The following is a 21,604-nucleotide window of genomic DNA, read 5'->3' on the forward strand; positions in this document are numbered from 1 at the left end:
GATCTTCAATTTCATTTGAAATAATTCCGACAGAGTCTCAAACTAAGACGGACTTGAAGAGTTAAAAGAGATACGACTCCGGCTTATTTAGTCAATTCCCTTGCAGACTGAACAGTCATTCAAGTAGTCGCAAGCCTCACTAAGAAAGTGCGCGTAGCAACACTTTTACTTTGTAAAGCAGCCTGTTTGTTCCTCAAGTGGACCTGTTTTTAGAGGTTTTAATAGCGGATAGTGAGCACACGGCGAAAAATAGCTTGATCTGGGTTATTTGCGGATTGGATTGATAAGTGGAGCACATCACTACACGATGTCATCGCTGAAATCGTTTATCAAGGCCATTCGTGCTGCTAAGACAGCTGCCGACGAACGTGCGGTAATCCAAAAAGAATCTGCAGCCATTCGAGCATCCTTTCGCGAAGATCATGCTGACCCCACAATCCGTCGTCAGAATATCTCCAAGCTGCTGTATTTATTTACGCTTGGCGAACGCACACATTTTGGACAGATTGAATGCTTGAAGTTGCTTGCTACGAGCAGGTTTTCTGATAAGCGCCTTGGATATCTTGGAACAATGTTGCTACTGGATGAGAATCAGGAAGTGTTAACTCTGGTGACAAATTCATTAAAGAAGTAGGTTTTTTTAGATGCATGGTCAAATTACTCTGGAGACTAATTTTGCTTAAGTGATCTGAATCATTCGAACCAGAACGTTATGGCTCTGGCGCTATGTACACTGGGAAACATCGCGTCTCAAGAAATGGCCCGCGATCTTTTCCCTGATGTCGAAAAACTTATTTCTATACAAAACCAGTATATCAGGAAAAAGGCTGCACTTTGCGCCATGCGAATTATTCGAAAAGTGCCTGAGCTTCGCGATCGGTTCGTGCCGATGGTGAAGGCTCTGCTCAAAGAACAGAGTCATGGAGTCCTACTTTGTGGATTGACACTGGCTATCGATATGTGCAATGAAGAGCCAGCTCTAGTCACCGAATTTCGACCATTCATCCCAAGTCTCGTACGCTCCCTTCATTCTCTGATCGATACTGGATATTCTCCCGAGTATGATGTATCAGGAATTGCAGATCCTTTCCTTCAAGTCAAGCTTCTTAAGTTTTTGTCGGTCCTTGGGAAAGATGATACTGCCTCGTCTGATCAAATGAACGATATTTTGACTCAGATCGTCACAAATACTGACTCTAGTAAGAATGTAGGCAACTCGATTCTCTACGAGGCTGTTCTGACAATTTTGAATGTCAACGCAGATAGTAGTTCTCGAGTATTGGCAATCAATATTCTCGGTCGCTTTCTTGGTAATCGCGATAATAATGTAAAATATGTCGGTTTGAATACACTATCAAAAGTGATTGAGCTAGAACCTAATGCTGTTCAGCGACATCGAACTACAGTTATTGATTGTCTTCGAGATGCAGATATTTCTATTAGAAGGCGCGCTCTTGATCTTTCATTTGAACTCATCAATGAGCAGAATGTTCGTGTACTGGTTCGTGAATTGCTCATTTTCTTGGAAAGTGCGGATACAGAGTTCAAGACAGGGATGACGACTCGGATCTGTATTGCTGCAGAGCGGTATGCTCCAAATAAGCGATGGCATATTGATACCGTGTTGCGAGTACTGAAGCTTGCCGGCAATTACGTATCTGAGCAGATTGTCTCGCAGTTCATTGCGTTGATAGCCAACACAGAGAACATGCAGTTATATTCAGTTCAGAAACTATACTCGCTATTGAAGAACGACATTACTCAGGAAGGACTGACTGTTGCTGGCATCTGGATTATTGGTGAATATGGTGACGAACTGCTCAAAGCAGGTTCATTTACAGATGAAGATGTCAATGTTGAAGTGAATGAGTCTGAGGTTATTCAAGTTTTCGAAAGCGTTCTTAATAGTACTTACGCTTCGCAGCTGGTACAAGAATATCTTTTGGATTCGCTCATTAAACTGTCAACTCGTATGACTGATCCCAGCCAACTTGATCGGATCCGACGACTAATTGAATCCGAAACTGTGGCTTTAGACGTTGAAATCCAGCAGCGAGCTATTGAATACAGTGGGTTGCTCGGACAAGACACTGTGCGTAGTGGTGTTTTAGAGCGAATGCCTGCAGCAGAGATTAAAGAAGATAAAAAGACAGACAAGACCAAGACTTCTACTGGTCCCGCTGCTGTTACTGCTTCCAAGAGTGATGCTGATGTAAGTTCATTTTAAAGCAGGAATTTGCAAAGTCATTTTCTAACTAAATTAGATGCTTCTTGATTTGATGGGCGCTGACGACTCGGCTCCTCCTTCGCAAGCAATTGCTTCCGGCAATGACTTGCTTTCCCAAGCTCTTGGTAACGGAGTACCCGCGTTGGGAAAAGATAGTGTGAATGGGTCTGCTGGGCAGCAGAACTCGATAAATGATATTCTTGGACTGTTTAACTCTCAGAATTCTACTTCAGCTTCGGTTTCCCAATCTACCCAGACTGGATTACTTGGGACTCAGCCTGCGATCGCAAGTCCGCAACCGTCCTTGTTGGGTCCGACATCTCCTGTAGCTGCACCGGCGGCTGTGCTACCAATTGCAGCCACCAGCCCTCCCAATAATGCTGAAATTTACACCGCTTTTGAGCAGGTGGAAGGGCTGAAAGTCACGCTGCAGCCGCGTAGAGACGGAAATACCCCAGATGGAGTAGTCTTCATCACAGCAAATCTAACAAATACAGGAGCGACATCCTTATCACAGGTTGACTTTCGCATTGCGGTTCCTAAAACGCAGACTATCGAACTTCTTTCTTCACCTTCTACTGATTTGGGACCTGGTCAAGCTACAAGCCAATCGATGAAAGTCACAGCGGCCAAAGGCTCGGAGGTGCGACTTCTTTTAAGGATCAACTATTTGGCGAACGGTCAACAAGTTTTAGACCAAAAAGTGTTTAACCAGTTTCCGAAAGATCTGCTGGCGTAGGAGCAGGTGATTTATGGGAATTTGAATGAATAAATCTATTTCGGTTTTAGTTATTGCTTGCAGGTATTAGTACCAATTTTGCGGAGCTGAAGAGTGGAGGGAAATATGGTACGATCTGCATCTTGAGAGAAGAAAATAAGTACAGCTTGAAACCCTGTCGGAAGATCGACTAAGCATGTGTAAGGAGATGATTGAACGTGAATTGTATAAACGTTATTTATTTGTTCTGCATTTTGTCGTTGTCTTAACAGCTATTTTATTTCAACTTCGAGTTTTGAGGGTTGATTCACAAATTGGTTATCAATCACGTGACAACCATCTGAACGGAGGATGTGGGCCTTTTTGTAATACCTCAAACTAACTCTGCGGATAACATCAGATCGAATAGAAGTCATTAGATTGAGTTTGCTTAGACTTGTGAGATTTTATTCAAGCATTAGTCCGGTTGAGCATATTTTTAGCGTTTACGTTGTTTTTGATTAGCTGTTTCATTTCAACCGATATACCCGGACTAGAAGATAACCAACAAATTCGTCATAGATCCAGCGAATTGTTCGACAAACGAGCTCATTTCTGTATTTAATTTTGGGTTCTTGTTAGATTGGATTGTCGTTTTGAAGTAATATGAAAGACAATTATTTTATTTTTTCGATTGCGTTGTACATGTTCATGGTACAATTTGGGGACTAGATCTGCGATTCGATTTGAACAGGTTGTTTGGATGAAATTGAATCGAATTGGATGATTTGATAAGAATCTACTAATACCGTTTGATTTGGCAAAGTAAACAAAGAAACGATATGGCCGAAGTTGCAGTTTCTGTGAGTTAGATATTTGACAGTCTGCCTTTACAACTAACAAACCATTCAAGGCGGTTGGAATTGCTCTATTAGCGCTTGCAGCAATCTGCTATATATTTAAATTTCGCAAAGGTTCTCGCAACGTTCCGGCTTTTGACCGCTCGCAGATTAATTCCGGTGATACTCTTCAAAGACCTCAGCCTGCTCGTTTCCGGAACCAAGGCGGGACTTACGAAGATTACGTTGCTCGGTCGAATGCCATGGATGCCATGGATGGCTCGGTCACGTACTATCTGAACGGCGACAGGGCCACACAATCATATCTGCCTTGCTATGAGCAGCGATCACTTGCACCGGCATATAATATATCAGAGGAGGAAAATCCACCTCGGTTGCCCACATATGATGAATCAACCTCCACTGCAATCGGTACGGAACAAACTCTATCCGCCAATTCGATTGCTTCATCGGTGGTAACTTATCCACCTAGAGCTGTTACGACTGCTTAAATTAGTAATAAGCTTATCTGAACAAAGATTGCGTTATTCAATTAGTATATACATAATTTCTTCATCTGAGCATTTCACTCTGACGTCGTAAGCTTTCCAATATCATGCGCCTGGTTTTGTGCCTCTGTTCGGTCAAAGTATCGCTCCACATAATGCGCTGTCTCGAAGCCTATCTCAATCGTAATTAAGATGATCACCATCCATTCCAATCTGTGTGCCGTTTCTTCCGACAAATGAGCTTTCAAAATAGAAACGACTTCCGAAACATAATCCAATTTTTTATTCAGGATCGCAATCCGCGGTCCAATGTCGAGCGTCTTAGAAACCTGTTTATAAATGTTTTCTAGCTCAGGTTCCGTCCAGTATAAATCCGGAGTCTCGGTCAGTTCAGAGTAGAGATTGAGATTTCCCCGCAGGGACAGTAACTCGCCAGTCTTCTTAAGGACCTCACGACCATCTCGCACCGGAAGTTTCCGTCCGGTCGCTAGTCTGTCTGTAATATCGCGAATAGTCTCATTGAAACGTTCAAGATCCATTTCGATCACGGCTAACTTAGTAGAACGTGCCAAACCAGACGCAAATGCAACCTTATCTAGAATGCGTTCAGCGCCACAGATACAAAATACTTCGCCATCCATAAAACTCCTTGTCATCTTCGGTCCATCCACAGGATTCAAGCTCTCGTCTTCTTCGTACGGGAACTCGACGTAATCCATGTCTTCTGATTCTCGGATTGGGTATGACCGGATCTCGGCAGACTTAATCGAATCTGCTAATGTGACCGTCTCAATTTCAGTCATCCCAAATGATACTATTGAGCCATTGCTAAGAATAAATACATCTGCTTTGTGGCCTGAAGACAGGGGATATGGAACGTATGCCGCTTCATGTGGCAACAGCATCGATGCCTGCAAATGTCCTTCAAGATGTAACAGCTCTAACACCTTTGGCAAATCATATAAATCCGCAGCCGTTAAGGCAACACATGGCTGAACCGTATTGTGCGGTGGATTCACTTGCTGGCCTTTAACTGGCCTTTGTGCAGCTATTCTTCGTAAATACTGCTTGGTTCCAGTCCTCGACACCCTACTGGAGAACGTCAAGTCTACAGGTGCACCTGCACCTGATCTCTCTCCTTCTTCGGCATTCCAAATAATTCTAGAACCATGCAATCCACGTAACCTTACACAAGCCTGTACGCTCGAGGGCCGCCTATCTAGAAAACATATATTGGACAATCGACCTCGAGCCAACGACGAACAGATCCGAACAGGTAGTCGGACAAACATGTTAGTTTGAGATCCTTATTTCCAGCTTTATATTTATGATCTCGCCTGTTCGTTCAATTCTTGCATGAACATTTACCTAAACCTCACAGGCAGTCGTGCCCTGAATATATAAGAGAGACAATTCTAAATTCTATTCCGTCGGCTTCCGGCCGGGAACAACTTGATATCAGGTGAACCAAGGCGACTATCCCGTGGCATCCGCTAAGTGAACTTCCTTAATCTTTTTTTAAAAACTCGTATGCTACCAATATTACAGTTGCTTAATTATCGTCTAGTGATTTTAACAATCAACAATGCTCTTTTGAAATTAGGTGAATTCTGGCCGCTAAATAGTTGCTGCCTTTCAAGGTGCAGGTCCCCAGGGTAACAAGGACTGTCACGTGTGCTTCTTCTTGTGCTAGGCATCACAAATACAACAGAATCAAAAACTCATACCTAAATCAAATTTATTATTCGTATGGGTAGAGTTGATAAATTCAATTACTGCTTATACAAAAATGAGCAGATCAGACGGAGTTACTAAGTACTCAACGATTTCTCTGGAATCGTTGAGGTTGGCCGCTCTTCAATCTCGGACCAAAAAAGTTCAATTATCGAAGTCCGTTTCGGCAACATTTTCAGACGATAATTCTGAGGAAGAAGGCCAAATTGAAGATACATTCGGTCTCGAATCCTCCTCATCTAGTTTACTAACTTGTATGTGGTTTTTAAAAGATTTCTGTTTTAAAGGTGATTTACTTTTTCATGGACTGACACATGTTGGGTCGTCGTCGTACAGCTACCCCGAAGCCTGTTTTAAGGTTGGTTCCAATCAAGTGTAGCCAGAAAGCAAGAGACTAATATTTGTAGCGATCTTGACCCCGAATTACGTGCTGCTGCCGTGGAAGCCTTGACTATGCTGTCTCAATCTGGATTGTCATTTCAAGATATACTAACGTATGGCGATATCCATCCGATGTTTCTGTCGCAGCTTCTGTCGACTGCCGATGCTCCACTTTCTACTTCTGAACTATATAATCTTCTCGCTGACTCCACTAATATCGTGCTGAACAAGAAAAATGGTACTGAAAGCCAGAATGATATTATGGCTTTGGCTGGGAATGTGTTTTCAGAGTTAATTGCTGCTGGTTTGGACTATAACGATATTGTCCGGCTTGGCGATGTGAATCCTGTGTTTTTGACGCAACTTGTAATTGCTTCTCCTCAAACTTTGCACAATAGAAAGGAATTATTATTACAAGCGGGAGAGAGCATGAATAAGTTCTCCGAGTCGTTAACGCCTTACAGTAATATTGCAAGAGTCAAATATCTGTCTAAGGAGGACAGGATCAGCTCGATTACAAATCCATCTGCAGTCAAGATTTTTGATCGAGGACCAGTCAAAAGTATACCGATCAGGATTTCGAAACCTCTTTCTGCCAATGCTCGTGCTGGTGGAACAGCAAGCGAAACCATATCTATAAATGCTTTAGTCGCGTCTGCCTCTAAAGACAGCCCGACCACTGGACCTGTTACTAACGGACCTGTTACTAACGGGCCTGTATTACGCACATTCAAGCGCCGACCGGTTGCTATGGATTTAGATACCTCTACTAGAATAGACAAGAATCTGAGATTCGGGAGTGATCGATCCGGAGGACGAATTGTTATTGAGATGAGCGACTCTGACTATGACAGTGATTAGTTTTCACATGGCTATTCTGTGCAGTCGCATTATGTAATATCACTATCATCCAGTTCGCAAGATTCCACACTCACTCACAGTTCGGTGTATTCACCAGTCGGCCGTGTTTTAAGACGGCAAGGTGCAGAATCGTGCCAATTACTATGGTCCGCAAGATTTTCGAATATCTCGTTGACCTCTGTGACCCAAGCCACATTTAAATCGACCTTTTTGGATACAATCACGATCTTTTAATAACTATGATTTTAAAACTGAGTAACTAATGTGAATAGAACAAAAATTAATGAACAAGAACCAAAAACTAAGACTAAGACTGGACTGTAGAAACTTTTTTGTACAGTGAGAAGGAAATACAGTTCAATAACAGAAATGTTGCACGCGCCACTTAACCGCATCAGCCCAAAACAAGAACAAAAAAAAGCAGCAAGTGCAATCAATATGAATAAGTGTGAATAAGTTAGAGAGAGAAGCAAATGATTAAAAAAAATTAAAATCAGTCTTGGACGAGAAAATATACAAGAAATAGCTAAAGCAATTTATCATCAAGGTATGGTGAAATAATATAACCTTCAAGCTTAAAAATCTGAATATCGTTCATGACGGCGACCATTACTCTGTGAACCGAAAGGAGAGCCACCAAATTGAGCGCCGCCAGGGAATCCTGAGAACTGGGCACCGCCAAATGGATTGCCCATGAACTCGGGACCTCCATGCTGGCCGCCGGGAACGCCTCCTGCTCCGCCAAACATTTGAAAAAGAACAGAGGGATCAATCTCGGTTGCCATGCCGTGTCCACCGGCACCGAACATATCTTCTTGGCCTTGGAGATCTATTCCCGAGTCATATCTCGCGCGCTTCTGCGAATCGGATAGAATCTCATATGCTTCCCCAACTTCTTTGAACCGTTCATGTGCAGCCGGATCGTCTGGGTTTTTATCTGGATGATATAGCAGCGCCATCTTTCTGTACGCCTTCTTTATTTCAGAGTCATCTGCTGACTTAGAAATACCTAAAATCTTATAATAATCTATTCGTTTGCTCTTCTTGAGCTCTAATTCAGCCTCTTTGAGCTCCGCTCGGAGATTATTATCGGCCGGATTACTCTCCAACGCATCTGAAAACTCGCGCACAGCTTCTTCCCAGCGCTCCAATTTTCCTAATGCGCGAGCTTTTGTCCTCCTAACCTTAACAAACGACGGATCCAGCTCAATTGCTGCCTCGCAGTCGGTAACGACCTCTTCATACTTGCTTAGACGCATATTTACTGTTGCACGGTTTGACAGTAGACGAGAATTAGTTACTTTGTTCGTGGGATCGACTGACAAAGCCTCAGAATAGAGCGCTAGGGCTTCTTGTAGTGCACCACGCTTGAACGCATCGTTGCCTTCGTTCTTTTTCCTCTCTAGTTCTCGTGAGAGCTTTAAAAGCGTCCGCGCGTCTTTGTGATCCGGATCTAAACGAAGCGCTTCTTGACAATGTGTGATAGCCTTCGAAGTATCTCCTTGGGCATACAGGACTCGACCACGCAAAACAAGCGCATCGCAATCCTGTTTGTCATCACGCAGTAACTGAACAGCCAGTGACGCAGCAGTATCTGCATCACCGGCATCTAAAGCGAGCTGGCCCTTCAATAGTCTCCATTTTCTGGGCGGAGTGGTATTCGGTCCCAAAAGCTTTTCAGCACCTGTAAGCGCGTGCCGTGCAAGACTAATGTTGCCACCGGCTGCCATGGCCTCTGCTTGGTTGACATACTGCGCCATTTGATATGCCGGCTGGACATCTACCGCGGAGGGAGGTGGGTTTATTAAATTGTAGGTCGCTATGGCACCTTCGAAATTTCCCATCATTGTCTGGATCTTGCCAATCCGCAGCAACGTCTTGGGGATATTTGACCCGTACTGATCCAAATTGGCTTGTGACAACTGTAGCGCAGTCTGCGAATCTTCAAGGGCCTTGACTGTCATTCCCAGCTGCATGTAAGCCATACTGCGGTTACCGTAGTAAATTGGGTACTCAGGACTAATATCAATCGCCTTAGAATAATAGTCGATGGCAGACGAGTAGCTACCAGACTTGTAAAGTTCGTTTCCTCGAGCCTTAAACTGCTCAGCTTCAGTGTTTAGACTCATTTCAATAAAATATAACTAGCCAATGAAAGAAAAACGGAACGAAAGACAAACTTGAAAAATATACAAGTAGCACGCCGAGGAAGCCAGCTGTTTCTCAGTAGACCGCAAAATCGGCTAATCAGCACACCGCCTCAGCTCAAAAAAAGATATCTTTATAAACACGATCTAGAAATGCAATCTGCCCTAGGTTTGAATAATATCAGAAAAAGCGTCACCAAATTATCTAAACAACAAATTAAATAAAGAAATCTCCGCCGACGACGCTCAGCAACGCGCGCTCTCTTCAGCTCTCAGCAAGGGAAGAGAAGACCTCAGGGCTTCTACGCGGCGGAAGGAACAAAGCTGTTCAAGCCCCTCGTCGAAGTCAGGCGTCGAAGCGCCGAGAAGTTCTCCCAGATCTATAACAAGCCCCTTGAATTTACATTTGACTGATTATATAACATCTTTTGTAAACGACAGCCGAGAGCGATGTAATGTGAAAAAGTAGTTGTATATATGGCATGTTTAGACGCGAGGAACGCCTAGAAAAGTTCGCAATAAGCCTATCCGAGGAGCGAGCAGATATACCACTGCCCACACGGGAAGGGCAAATGCCCAACCGGTAACCTGGCAACGAGATTAGATCAGAGAACAAAAAGCTACACAGTGAGATGAACATACTTTCTCTAGAAAGGTATGGAAGTAGATGCTTGTCATTAATAACATCCACCACCAAAGAGCCAGTAGGGAAAGCACTATCTATAAATGCCTTGTTAGAATTTCCAAGAGCGCTAGTTGGCATTACTAAACCAACCTTTGTGTTTAATTGACGCATTAATGCTGTTTGATCCATAAGAACCGGCAGCAACTCATACCACAGGAACAAGCTCGATAGAGTGAGAATAAAAGAGTGCCCACTAACATCATGTCCGCCGGACCAATCTCCGTTGTTATGGCGGCACCCTTTTGAAGTCCAGATATCTTTGATACTTTCATGTGAGTGCGGTGCAAACCCAGGCTCAGTGATAACACAGACTCCGCCCGTGGAGATGAAAATGCGATCCATAAGCGGAGCACCAAAAAACCACTGGGTAAATAAATACCACCATCCGGTGATCACTCCGTATCGCAAGGCCAGCGGAGCTGGCCCAACCCTTAAACGGATGCAGTGAATCATGTAGACGATAGTTGTCCAAAACCAGCCATTCTTGACAAAAAATGTGTTAACAAAGTTACGTTTTGACGAGAAATACGTCTGTGGCATCGAAATCGTGCCAGTTAAACTTCCTAAACCGATCGTAGTGGGATATATCAGAAACACAGCCAACTCTTCGAACGTGAAAAGTGAGAAAACGTATAGTTTCTGCTGAGAGGATGTCGAGATAGTGACCGAATCTTCGGATGTTGAACCGCTTGGTGTACTATCTGTAGGTGTAAACTCACTAGAAGAAAGATGCTCAGGTATATCTAGAACCGCTTCGTTGTATGGAGGTGGGTCTGACGCTCCATCTTGAACTGATGTTGACGGATCAACAAAGGAACTTGCAACTTCGTCTCTATAGGATTCTGTGGATCTGCTGTCTGCCATATTTCAGATTAATCGAAACTCTATGATTTTGCGTCCCTCACGAGAGTTTCAATCTCTTTGAATCTATCTCAAGCATCGTTCCGTAATATATCCGCGAATAAAGCGCTTGCGTCAAGTCATCGGTTGCCGAGTCAAGCCGCATTGCGAGAATTCCCAAAGTTAGAGAGGACCATAGGGCGCGAATATCTCTAAACTGGATCTGAACTCCTCCAACTGGGAAACCATGGAACTGCCGAAGGGAAATTCAGATGTCAGTCAAGGAAACGCAGAGATTCAAGAGGAGTCGTTTATAGGCGCGCCTACGCGATTTGAGGTTGAACTGGATGTACGTATAACTATCAAGGTCTACGTCGATATAGCTGGTTAAAATACTGACAGACTAGTTCGTACAAGCATTGGCGAATCCGTATTATGTCAATTACCTTGCACAAAATGGATATCTAGAGGATACACGGTTTTTGAATTATTTGGAATATCTGGAATATTGGCGGAAACCGGAATATGTCAAGTTCGTTGTGTTAGTTTGTCCACAGATCTCTCCGTCGATATGTTTCTAACTACCATTTCTTGTCTATAGATATCCGAATTGTCTTCATATGCTCTCACTTCTGCGACAACCTCGGTTTAGACAAGAGGTAAAACATTCAGATATGGCCCAGCTCCTGATCAACGATATGCTGGCTAAGTGGCTTAGAATCGGGAGATACAAGCTGTTTTCTGATGGAGACGAACCAACTGGCGCAGAAGTCACCTCCACAGAGTTCAAAGACGAAATTAAACAAGAGTTGGCGACGGATCAGCGGAATTCGACAGAGGTACATCAGTATACCTCTTCGGAACGGTCTCGACCCTCAACGGCAAATGGAACAACGGAACCATTGGTAAAGCTTGAACAGCCAGAGACAGATATTCAGACTGCGTCAAATGGAGCGAATCCATGAACTTCGGGCTGGCATGACTTTATGTTTATAATATTTTGATACAAGGTGTCTGGTTTGTTTTGCTCTGTTTCATTCATTCGTTCATGTATTTAAAAGTTACTATTTGATCACTCTTGGTTGTATCTTCCTAATAATACTCTGTGCTTCTTCATTGTTACTAGCAATATCTCACGACCGTATTAGCATGCCTCATTCATTCCTAATTTCTACCTATTTGCTGTCACCAGATTCTAAGGAACGGCAACAACAGTCTTATTGCCCGAACCGACAATAAGTCCAGCAACGTTTGCACCTGCAAGACTTGATGTTTCCATTGTACTAATGAACTGTTCCATACCGTTGAGATACCAAATTCCGTCTTCGTGGACTTTCCATTTGGTGAATTGTTCGATAGGATTTAGACGCGGGTAAGGATTCCAGATTTTTTCATGCGACCACGAAATATCTGCACCGTCGAAAATTAGATCAAGAAATTTCGGCTGTAACGCAGTGGGTGAAAATATCTTATATACATATTCAGACGTGTCAGCAATAAATCTCACAATATTTATCGAGTTAAATAGCGGCGGAAGATGAGATGAGTCTTTGCCCGGGATGGTGGTTAGAATCATCGTGGGCACAGTGTCATGCGTAGTTATACCGAAATATGAGGTAGACAGTCGCTTCTTTGTTGCCAATAAGGTCACATGTAGAGTCATATAAGGAACATTGGAAATATTAAGATCGGGTGCTTTGATATTTGACTGGCCAAATGGAGCAGCAATAATGACTTGATCAAATTCTCCGGCAGATTTAATACCTGCCTCGTTCATGAATTCCACAGTCCATTTTCCTTCTTGAGGTAAAATCTCTGTCACTGTTGACTTGATGCGCACGTCAGCTAGAGATGATGTCAACATATTCTCAAAAATCTTCCAGTTGCCTCCCTCGACACTGACTGCCTTTTCAGCTGCAAGGCACACTAGAGCTTCAAGTCCATGGATTGTACTAATGGACTGCGCATAGTTGACTCGTGTGAGAGATTGCAGAATTTGATCAACATACAGCTCTGCAATTTTATTTTTCAATAAATATTTCTAATACTTGTAAGAAATGTTATTTTCTCTTCTTAATAGCTGGAAAACTGACCCTAGCGTATTCACTTGTGATTTCAACAAGACCAAGATCGGTAGAGGTTTTGGTCAAATCATTAAAAGGAAAGTTATCCATAGAGTACATCTGTAGAAATTTATCCACGGCTCTTTTTGCAAGTCTATTTGCTTTAATTGGGGCCAATCCGTATTGGAAAAGAATCTTGGCTGTACTTTTCCAGGATGACTCTGACTTGACAGAGAAGACAAAATCTTTGCCGTCCCAACTTGTACAAGTTAGCTATTCTCCAAAGCAGTAATTGAAAAAAGGTATTGGAAAATCTCACATCCCAAACGAGCTCTCGATCTGTGATCCCTCGTTTCCAGTACCCGTACTGCCTTTGATTGACTGTAGAGTAAGGCCAAAACGCTGAGCGGCTGCCATCAAGTTTGCGTTGGCTTTAACAAAGATACTTGCCCCTACTTCGACTGGCCAGTCCAGATTATCGTGGACATTGACGGTAGTCGATCGGCCACCTATGTAATCATTCTTCTCAAACACCGTGATGTCGTAGCTATAGTTCGAGTACCGTTGCAGAAAGTACGCGGCAGAGGCACCCCCAGCTCCGGCTCCTGCAAAGACGTTAGGCAAACTGACATTTTGGTGAAGGATTCTCGTAGGTGTCTAACACTAACGAAAAATACGTAAAATACGCACCGATTATCGCAACTTTCTGCCTTGAAATTTTGTCTTTCGCCTCCTCCAAAGCACCATCAGCCAGCAGCTGGAAGACATCTTCTCTGGCAGCCTGAGCTGAGATAGCCAAGAATAGTAGTAGCAGTACATTGATCCTGCAAAGGCACGCAGCAGCGATCATCTTGATAATTTAAACAGGCCAACCACACAGAACCCCAAGCTGTCTCCATTTAATGCCAAAAGCGTGCCTCTTACCCGTTTCAAAATTAAAACGATTTCGAATGAATTAGATCACAGACAGGCACATGGGATCAAGAATGGGAGTTTAATTGGGACAAAGTCCCGTAAGTGGGAATCGCAAATATTTTGTGAAACAGCGCAGACTATCATATATTTGAGTCCGCTGTTGCTCTCAGCTTGATCTTTCAAACAATAACGCAAACAATAACGTTGACATGCTTTGGTCTGATGTTTCAGGATAATAGAGAGAGACATATATTTAACGTTTCGTCAGCGATTCTAGGCTTATAGTAAATAATTTCTATTTGACCGAATTCTAAGGAGGCATGTTAAGTAAATCTTAGTTTGAAACGGAATGTCATATTGAAAAGGGAAGATTTGTAGCTTAGAGCGAAATTGCGATTGAAGCTTTGGTCAAGCTAAGGACAGTGAGGCCATTTGTGTTTTAAGGCACAAGATTCTGTTCTTTATTATCGATAGCAATTTCAAATATGTACGAATTAAAGTGGTGTAGATACAATCAATTTATATACAACCTCAGTCGTTGGTATCAAATTCTAGGCTGGCAAAATATGTCTCAGTAGTAAACTTATAACGACCGAGTGACTTTCTCCAGCTCGGCTTTAGCATCAAAGTCTCCGCTTGATATTCGTACATATTCGTCATCGTAGACCCCTTTCGACAGTGGTCCATTTCCTCTGAAACGCTTTCTTAATATTTGTGAATACACCAGATTTCACTTTCACTTCATGTACATCGTGTATAGTTACCTCATGTCCAGCATTCCACGCCTAGTCACCATATCATTAGTCGCCAAGTCCAAACCAAAATTATCTGAAATAGCATACCTGCAAGCAGCATAACTCTGCATCCGCGCTAGACATTGGGCAGGCAATTCTTTTCGTAATTCCTCGTTCTCTAAACATTCGGCGGGTGTATGACGATCAATCAATACACAAGGTGATCGCTGTAGACAAAGAGCCAGGCCGGTCCGAATATCTTTACAACTTTGAAAGATTAAAGAGTGAACTACCATCAAAATTGAAACTTACCTGGACGGCATTTTCTATTGAATCTCTAGTTTTGCTTTCTCGGATGATATTATACTCTCCGCTGATTCTGAATCGACCTACTTTGCAGTGGCGCGAGATTGTCGTCGGGGTAGTTGGGAATTCGAGATTATCTAATTAGTTACTGATATATCTTTAAGAGTCAACGCTTTTTCATTTTGAGTTTTGTGGATAAAAATTAAGGTCGGATTGCTTCTAATTGGTAAAGTGATTAAATGACAAATCGATTTGTTCAAGAGTTAAGCCAGATCTCATTTATCATCTGTGGTTGCATATCATATGAGAATTATCGGTACTAGTTACCAACTTCCTGTTCCAATGTTTTTACATATTCGCAGATGACGTTCCGATCAATATCTATTGACATATTGTAGTTTAAGAAGCGTGATGGCTTTAAGATTTGAAACAGTTATAAGATTTCACATTTATCATTTCAATTGAACATAATAGATCGAAATTTCCAGTTCTAGTTTATCCATAATGGAGCTGTCCACGTTTACTGTTGAATGGCAGCATGTAAAGGAAGTGGTTTCCGGTAAAGCTAATCTTAAAGACTTTTATTTGAAAACAGATCCTCTCACAGTAATTTTGTTATATGCACTTATAACAATGCTTATTACCCTCATTGCCTGTCATACGGGAAAGAAGAACGATTACACTTTTGTATGTATCCGCCTGATTTGTCTCTCTCTGTCTAATTATCTTAGCTCGACCCATTCTGGCCCACTATTCCCACAATAGTAATAGTGCATTTGATGATCCATGGGTACTTTAATAATCGATTTTCAACACGGTTTCTTCTTCTCTTTCCAATCTTGGTGGTATGGCATTATCATCTGGAGGATCTGTTCATTCGGCGAGGAGGTTTGGCAGGCATAGAAGATCATCGATGGGGATATGTCAAGAGGAATCTTGGGTATGATCGTCTGCGGTTGATCTTACTCACTGTTTTCTTCGTCAGTTTTTTCCAGTCAGGTTTACTGGTTGTTATAGCCATTCCGGCAGTCAAACTCTATTATTCGTTTGATTTGCCTTTGTCCATACCAGATTTTGTGTTTGCTGGGCTGATGTCCGCTTCTTTAGTCTGTGAGTTTCGGATCGATTCAGTTATGCAGAACTTTCAAAATGCGAAACGCATTTATAAACGCGACAGTATTATTACTCCGGGATATTCAAAGAAGGAATTAGAACGTGGCTTCTGCACAAGAGGCATTTATGCATACTCTCGAGTGAGTTTCTTGGTGGATTATCAAATCAGTTTAAACGGTACTAATATATTAATAGCGACCAAACCATCTCGCCGAGCAATTAATCTGGATTTGCCTCTATCTATGGGGAGCTTACATCAGTGGACAGTGGATAAACTGGACTATAATGGCGCCTGTCATATTTTCACTGTTCATTTTACAGTCTTCTTTGTTCACGGATGCAATTTCACAAGAACGATATCCTGACTTCAGGAGATATAGAGAAACTGTATCTCTTTGGATCCCTTCTCGAAGTGCCTGGGTTGAAGAGAAGGAAATTTAGTTTCTCCGTTTTTGAAAATAGAAGTTATTATGTAGATTAATTAAGTTGATGCTAGATAAACCGGAATTAGAACGCCGTCCAAAACTCCCATCCCTGTAATCACAGTACTTCTGTCATAATTATATCACGAATGTGATGAATAAAGATTTGACATACGCTTCAACTTTGTCGTCAGATTTCTCTCGTCACGAGAACGCTCAGACTGACCAGAAGACTTGGACATGTCTCTTGGACCATTCGGTGTTAGAGGAAGTTGACCTCTTTGACGAGTCAGGGACGATCTATTTGTTTTAATATTTAAACCCTGAACACGTCCTCCCATAGGCATCACATCACTTGGATGTGATCGGTCGGATGCTCCCTTAGTCTGTGAATATGATGCCTGAGAATATGGGTTCGCATCGTAGGTGTTGTGCGAAGAAATAACTGTTTGAGATACCGTATGGTCTGGGGTCGGCACCGGCACTCTGGCAGATTTATTTTCCAAATATTGATTCGATCTGATCGCCGACGTCCGATTTAGCGTCGAATCTGCGGTATAATCGGATCTAGATTCGGACGACTGATTCAGACTAGTGTCCCGAGCATGATTTGACGGAGTTTCTAATGAGCGGTTCAATCTACTTTCCGGAGAATGATTTGCTCGTCTTGTGAAAGGCAATCTCAACCCAGCAGCTTCCAGGGAAACCGTATTAGTTACTGACTTGAGACTCTCTCGCAAACGTGGAGCGGCCTCAACATTAAGCAGTCCCGATGCAACTGAGGAAAGCCGAGAAGGTTTGAACTCAATCTGCCAGAAACTCATCACCGCAATATGTGTTGCAATCATAATATCAAGCATTCTTAATGCAGTCTGGTCTAATGAAAGCCAGCCAATCTAAAGATTATAAGGAGTTGTCAACAGTGAAGAATCCAGAACACAACTGGACTGACCTTTTCGTTTGGTATCTTCTTGCGCTCGAGAGTCGTAATTGGCCTTCCATCGACACGCGAGTTGCACTGAAATTATGAATAAACTGATTGAATCGGCGAATCATAAAAGCAAAGCTTACCACTAATTCGTCTTTTCCATTAATAGTCCAAGTTCGTCCCCAAGGATCTGCAAACACAAACGTGGATTGCTCCGTCTCGGGATTCGTATGCATTTCCAGCAACGTATTCCACCGAACACGCCCATCGTTTTCGAGAACCGTGACATTCATCTTACTCTCACTCTCATTGCGTTGAACATGGGCAATAGGCACTAACTTGATCCCATGCGAAATAGCTTCTGGAGATACTCCAGGTCCAAAAAATTCCGCGGGATCCGACACGTCGTCGTAATTTCGGACCATAATCGTCAAAGAAAACGACGCGTCATAGTCTGCCGGAACTCTCCCTTTCGGGTCATGGTTCACCGGCGGTGCTTGTGCTGCCGACAGCTTGACATAATAGTTGGGTCCCACGTTATCAAGAAAGTGCTTTTCGCTCGGGTTCGTCGTGAGAAGATAGTTAAAAGCATCAAGTTTTAAAATGTGATATCGCAAATTAGAGATTTCAAGAGCTCCGATGGCAGGCTTAGAAGGCATTTTTGATATTTCTTCGAATAGTTGCTGTCAGATTAAACATAGCCAGCCTGATGAGTTTTATAGGCCCGGCAAAGCCAGGACTCCTCCCAATTCCGGTTCGCAGCTTGAATTTTGAAGAAGTGGCGCAGGCATCGAAAATAAGCTAGACTCCGTTCCTGAGATGACGTTAAGCGGGCGCAGTAGATCGTTGTTCTTGTTATATTTAGCAGCATTTGAATATTATATCTGTCGTTGATATTTAATAGTTTAAGACTTGCAAGAAGAAGTAGATGCGTATGACAATAAGACCTGGGTTCAAGCATGCATCATGGAGTAAAACTTGCCACACTACGGACGACTAAGTTGGCTAAGTATTTCAATCGCTAAGGCAGTGGATTTTTTACGGTTTGATTAGACCTTAATTTCTGCACTTAATCGGTTTTTTCGTTACTACACTTCGTGATCCATTGTCCCTTGATCGCAATTCTTCTCCGACCTGGTGCTGAAGATTGGTGTTCGAATCCAGCTGACTGCTCCGATTTGATTATAGCAAGGGAGTTCAGGATTTTGCAGCTAAAATATTTTTTCATCTAACATTTGAAATGCTTGAATAACAATAGACTAATCCCCATCGTGCTGCCGATTAAAAATGCACCATGCATACAGTGATCTGTCAACATTATATTCACAGAGACCTCAAAATTTCATCAAATTATTAAACGCAAACAGGCTGAGCTCCCAACTTCCGGTCAGATCAATAAATTAATTTAATTGACCCAGAAAATTGCTTTTGTTACTAAATTTAATTAACAGCTGCCTATTATTCTTGTGTTAAATGGTCCTAGTATCAGTAAAGGCTGCTTTATCTGTAGGCTCTTAGTTCGCTGATAATGACAACCCTTGCGATTGAGCACAATTAGTCTTCACAGATTCTTGCAAAATTCGTTTTATATCGAATTTGTTCTCCAGTTTTTTGTTGAGACTACACTTTCTGTTAGTTGGCGCTTGAATAGGACTTGTTTAGTTTCTGGAAAGACTGCAAAGATTGCAAATAGTTTCTGACCTGCTTTTGAATTTTAGTAAATTATCTACTTTTCATAAAGGACTACTCTGTCGACATGTGAAGCTAATCCAAAAATATACGCTCTAAGAAAGAACAGAGATTGCTTTCCCCATACGTTAAAGTTTATACAAAGTGCGTTGCTGGGACAACATATAAACAATATCATTGATATTACTCCCAACCACCAACAAGCAGTTAATTGTGTTTGATAATACTACATTTGCACAAACCAAACTCACCTCACCAAAATTATGGAAAAGTCATGATCACAAATGAAATTCATTCTCCAAAGGCATCTTGGAGTACTACAAAGTGTCTTCGCGTAATTCGGCCTCTTGCTTCGAAATTGAATGCTTGCAAAGCGCTGATTGAATCGCATCCGTCTTTAGTGAACTCTCACCTGAATGCAAATATAAATGACGGGAAAACATTTAGTTCCAAGTGTTATGATAATTACAGCTACTCTTCAACTTTCAGATCGAATGAATATTGCAAAAAGCTAGCTCGGATTCAGTCTCGTTCTGGATCAAAGAGATACTCTGCCAGGACACTTCCGAAAATGGAACGAGTGCGAAATATTGAGAACAAGGTTCGAATAAGTTCTGAATTTCTTTTATCCGATCTTGGATCAAAAGTATCGCAAGACTTATTTTCAGCCTATCGAGTTATTCACGAAGCTTATTACCATTTTCTGTTACAAGCATATATCCCACCTCGATCGTTGTCTCAACAATGTGCAATCGATGTTGGGAAATGCGTCGTCCATACTCGGGATTCGGTCTTCGCGCAGGAGTGGTATGATTCCACAGCAGCCACAAAGCTATATAAACGGTTTATTGCAATTGGGCACGGTGTATCATTGATATGTTCCGAGGCTCAGATGTGTAGATATTTATTGCCCGTGTTGATATTGGACTCTGTCGAGTTAAATGCTTTGGATATGGTATGGGAAGTTTGCGAATTTGGTAAATTAGCACCAATACTAATATTTTAGGCGCTATTAATCTTTAAAAGTCTGCTAGAAGTAACACCGATTTCCGATATTATTGACCAAGCAGAGTTTTTTTTGGAGATGTCGAAAAAGATAAATGCCCAGCCGAATGTGCTGTTGGAGTATTTGACAGCAAAGATCTCCGTCATTACACTGACACATCCTAAGTTCATTTGGTTGTTTACTCAACTTACTATGTTGAGTGCTGAATCTTCTGACACAGTTGTCAGACAATCGATGTTTAAATGGGTACACGATATATCCTTATATCTTCAGCGACAAATCAGAACTACCAGCCATCCCCAATGTCAAGGCGCTAATGAGCTCCTGACTCGGTTAGCTTGTCTTGCAACATGTTACAAATTGGTTGATTTGTTGAAACAATTGAAATATGGATTAGATCATTACACTGTACAGTTTCATATTCCTTGGGTAATACTTAGTCTTGGCTTGATAGAAGAAGATCCCAAGATTGAAGTTTCACTGCCCGATGATATCAATGCATGCCTTGCAACATGTATTTACAATGCATTTCCAGATATTAAAGATCTCCATATCCGATCAGTATGCGATCTTATGATTGTCAAGAATGTGAAATTTGCTGTCTCGCTTGCGCGCGTAATTGTTGCACGAGCCATCCATAGCGGTGAGCTTACCGCAATAGAGACGAATTCATTACTCGAATGGCGACAGCAGCTATGGGATCTTGCGTTAAAGGCTGAGCGTGCAGATCTTTTGGACTCGGCGGAAGATGTCGAGTGGTTCTATGATGAATTCATCGAGCAATGGGTTCAAGTGGAGAAGACTGCCTATGTAGTTCAATCAAGATCTGAAGTTGATTTTTGTTCTGAAGATGATATGGAAGATGAGGATTATATAGAGCTTGAAGTTGAGAGTGTATCTTCACAATTGTTTCAAGAGCATGCAATTTCGTCTATACTGCCTTCACCGACCTCATCAAGTTCGACATTTTTACCGTCGGCGTCGCAGACTGGAAATCCACCTTCCTCCGTTATCAGATTAACTCCGCGATCTGCTCGCCACTTCCAGACGCGGTTTTTTAACTTGGTTTCTTCCAATACACCAGCACCCAAGCGACCGCGGCTTGAACGGTCAGAGTCGGAAACGCCTAGTCGATTAAACCGGAAACGGTGTCGCGTCGATTATCGAGAAGATTCAGGTGATGAGGGTGCTCTAAATATGACTGATATTTGCTTTTCTAGCGATGATTTAGAAATGGAAGCAGAAGAGAACAGTGAAGAAGATGAATTAACTATTGAACCAATATCCTTTCGCGAAAACATTGTTCGCGTAATTGCAACTGGGAATACCAGATTATATTCAATTAATCATGAAGACATCGACGACGAAATTTTAGGGTAGTGCTGATTCTATACGTTCCAAAATTTATTTTAAGATTAATTAGTGGATAGCTTCAAAGTAAAGAAACCTTGGAATATCAAATTTTCAATTAAATGAAATAAAGACGTAGTAGACGAAGTCTGACAAAC

The 21,604-nt window shown here is 42.2% G+C and overlaps 12 protein-coding genes across 12 annotated transcripts; 6 read left to right on the forward strand and 6 right to left on the reverse strand.

Moving 5' to 3' along the window:
• Positions 1–307: 307 nt before the first annotated feature.
• Positions 308–2,966, forward strand: V1516DRAFT_624742 (adaptin N terminal region-domain-containing protein; the record flags this gene model as incomplete). The annotated part of the gene is made up of 3 exons (XM_066919678.1): positions 308–630; positions 685–2,212; positions 2,265–2,966. The coding sequence occupies 3 exons, from the start codon at positions 308–310 to the stop codon at positions 2,964–2,966; spliced, it is 2,553 nt and encodes an 850-aa protein (XP_066777523.1).
• An 800-nt stretch (positions 2,967–3,766) lies between these two features.
• On the forward strand, positions 3,767–4,275 carry V1516DRAFT_664449 (uncharacterized protein; the record flags this gene model as incomplete). Its single annotated transcript, XM_066920599.1, has 2 exons — positions 3,767–3,787; positions 3,838–4,275. 2 exons carry the CDS (start codon positions 3,767–3,769, stop codon positions 4,273–4,275), a joined length of 459 nt encoding a protein of 152 aa, XP_066777524.1.
• A 74-nt stretch (positions 4,276–4,349) lies between these two features.
• On the reverse strand, positions 4,350–5,443 carry V1516DRAFT_695947 (uncharacterized protein; the record flags this gene model as incomplete). The annotated part of the gene is made up of 2 exons (XM_066924013.1): positions 4,350–5,361; positions 5,385–5,443. The coding sequence occupies 2 exons, from the start codon at positions 5,441–5,443 to the stop codon at positions 4,350–4,352; spliced, it is 1,071 nt and encodes a 356-aa protein (XP_066777525.1).
• Positions 5,444–5,996: 553 nt separating this feature from the next.
• Positions 5,997–7,549, forward strand: V1516DRAFT_675556 (uncharacterized protein). The gene is made up of 3 exons (XM_066922265.1): positions 5,997–6,260; positions 6,343–6,364; positions 6,414–7,549. Exons 1-3 carry the CDS (start codon positions 6,062–6,064, stop codon positions 7,246–7,248), a joined length of 1,056 nt encoding a protein of 351 aa, XP_066777526.1. The 5' UTR covers positions 5,997–6,061; the 3' UTR covers positions 7,249–7,549.
• Positions 7,537–9,586, reverse strand: V1516DRAFT_356619 (uncharacterized protein). The gene has a single exon (XM_066918944.1). The coding sequence runs from the start codon at positions 9,375–9,377 to the stop codon at positions 7,824–7,826; it is 1,554 nt and encodes a 517-aa protein (XP_066777527.1). The 5' UTR covers positions 9,378–9,586; the 3' UTR covers positions 7,537–7,823.
• A 295-nt stretch (positions 9,587–9,881) lies between these two features.
• V1516DRAFT_614247 (inositol phospholipid synthesis and fat-storage-inducing TM-domain-containing protein) lies at positions 9,882–10,713 on the reverse strand (the record flags this gene model as incomplete). Its single annotated transcript, XM_066919327.1, has 3 exons — positions 9,882–9,983; positions 10,038–10,115; positions 10,171–10,713. Coding segments are annotated over 3 exons (723 nt in total), but the record flags the coding sequence as incomplete, so codon positions are not given.
• A 412-nt stretch (positions 10,714–11,125) lies between these two features.
• Positions 11,126–12,154, forward strand: V1516DRAFT_675561 (SOH1-domain-containing protein). The gene is made up of 3 exons (XM_066922266.1): positions 11,126–11,269; positions 11,328–11,461; positions 11,522–12,154. The coding sequence occupies exons 1-3, from the start codon at positions 11,168–11,170 to the stop codon at positions 11,883–11,885; spliced, it is 600 nt and encodes a 199-aa protein (XP_066777529.1). The 5' UTR covers positions 11,126–11,167; the 3' UTR covers positions 11,886–12,154.
• Positions 11,939–13,949, reverse strand: V1516DRAFT_691276 (Prenylcysteine lyase-domain-containing protein). Its single transcript, XM_066923851.1, has 4 exons — positions 13,674–13,949; positions 13,303–13,588; positions 13,014–13,242; positions 11,939–12,961 (listed from the first exon to the last, which is right to left on the reverse strand). The coding sequence occupies exons 1-4, from the start codon at positions 13,831–13,833 to the stop codon at positions 12,116–12,118; spliced, it is 1,521 nt and encodes a 506-aa protein (XP_066777530.1). The 5' UTR covers positions 13,834–13,949; the 3' UTR covers positions 11,939–12,115.
• Positions 13,950–14,481: 532 nt separating this feature from the next.
• Positions 14,482–14,928, reverse strand: V1516DRAFT_623831 (protein required for assembly of cytochrome c oxidase-like protein; the record flags this gene model as incomplete). The annotated part of the gene is made up of 3 exons (XM_066919637.1): positions 14,482–14,602; positions 14,663–14,683; positions 14,741–14,928. The coding sequence occupies 3 exons, from the start codon at positions 14,926–14,928 to the stop codon at positions 14,482–14,484; spliced, it is 330 nt and encodes a 109-aa protein (XP_066777531.1).
• A 62-nt stretch (positions 14,929–14,990) lies between these two features.
• On the forward strand, positions 14,991–16,552 carry V1516DRAFT_675570 (uncharacterized protein). The gene is made up of 4 exons (XM_066922267.1): positions 14,991–15,200; positions 15,337–15,625; positions 15,670–16,191; positions 16,247–16,552. The coding sequence occupies exons 2-4, from the start codon at positions 15,443–15,445 to the stop codon at positions 16,490–16,492; spliced, it is 951 nt and encodes a 316-aa protein (XP_066777532.1). The 5' UTR covers positions 14,991–15,200; positions 15,337–15,442; the 3' UTR covers positions 16,493–16,552.
• Positions 16,553–16,616: 64 nt separating this feature from the next.
• Positions 16,617–18,060, reverse strand: V1516DRAFT_664458 (uncharacterized protein; the record flags this gene model as incomplete). Its single annotated transcript, XM_066920600.1, has 3 exons — positions 16,617–17,369; positions 17,426–17,491; positions 17,545–18,060. 3 exons carry the CDS (start codon positions 18,058–18,060, stop codon positions 16,617–16,619), a joined length of 1,335 nt encoding a protein of 444 aa, XP_066777533.1.
• Positions 18,061–18,907: 847 nt separating this feature from the next.
• Positions 18,908–21,563, forward strand: V1516DRAFT_675579 (uncharacterized protein). Its single transcript, XM_066922268.1, has 2 exons — positions 18,908–20,045; positions 20,097–21,563. The coding sequence occupies exons 1-2, from the start codon at positions 19,365–19,367 to the stop codon at positions 21,474–21,476; spliced, it is 2,061 nt and encodes a 686-aa protein (XP_066777534.1). The 5' UTR covers positions 18,908–19,364; the 3' UTR covers positions 21,477–21,563.
• The last annotated feature ends 41 nt before the right edge of the window (positions 21,564–21,604 follow it).

This window comes from Lipomyces oligophaga, assembly GCF_038497815.1.
Source record: "Lipomyces oligophaga strain CBS 7107 unplaced genomic scaffold V1516scaffold_4, whole genome shotgun sequence".
NCBI classification, from domain to species: domain Eukaryota; kingdom Fungi; phylum Ascomycota; class Lipomycetes; order Lipomycetales; family Lipomycetaceae; genus Lipomyces; species [Lipomyces] oligophaga.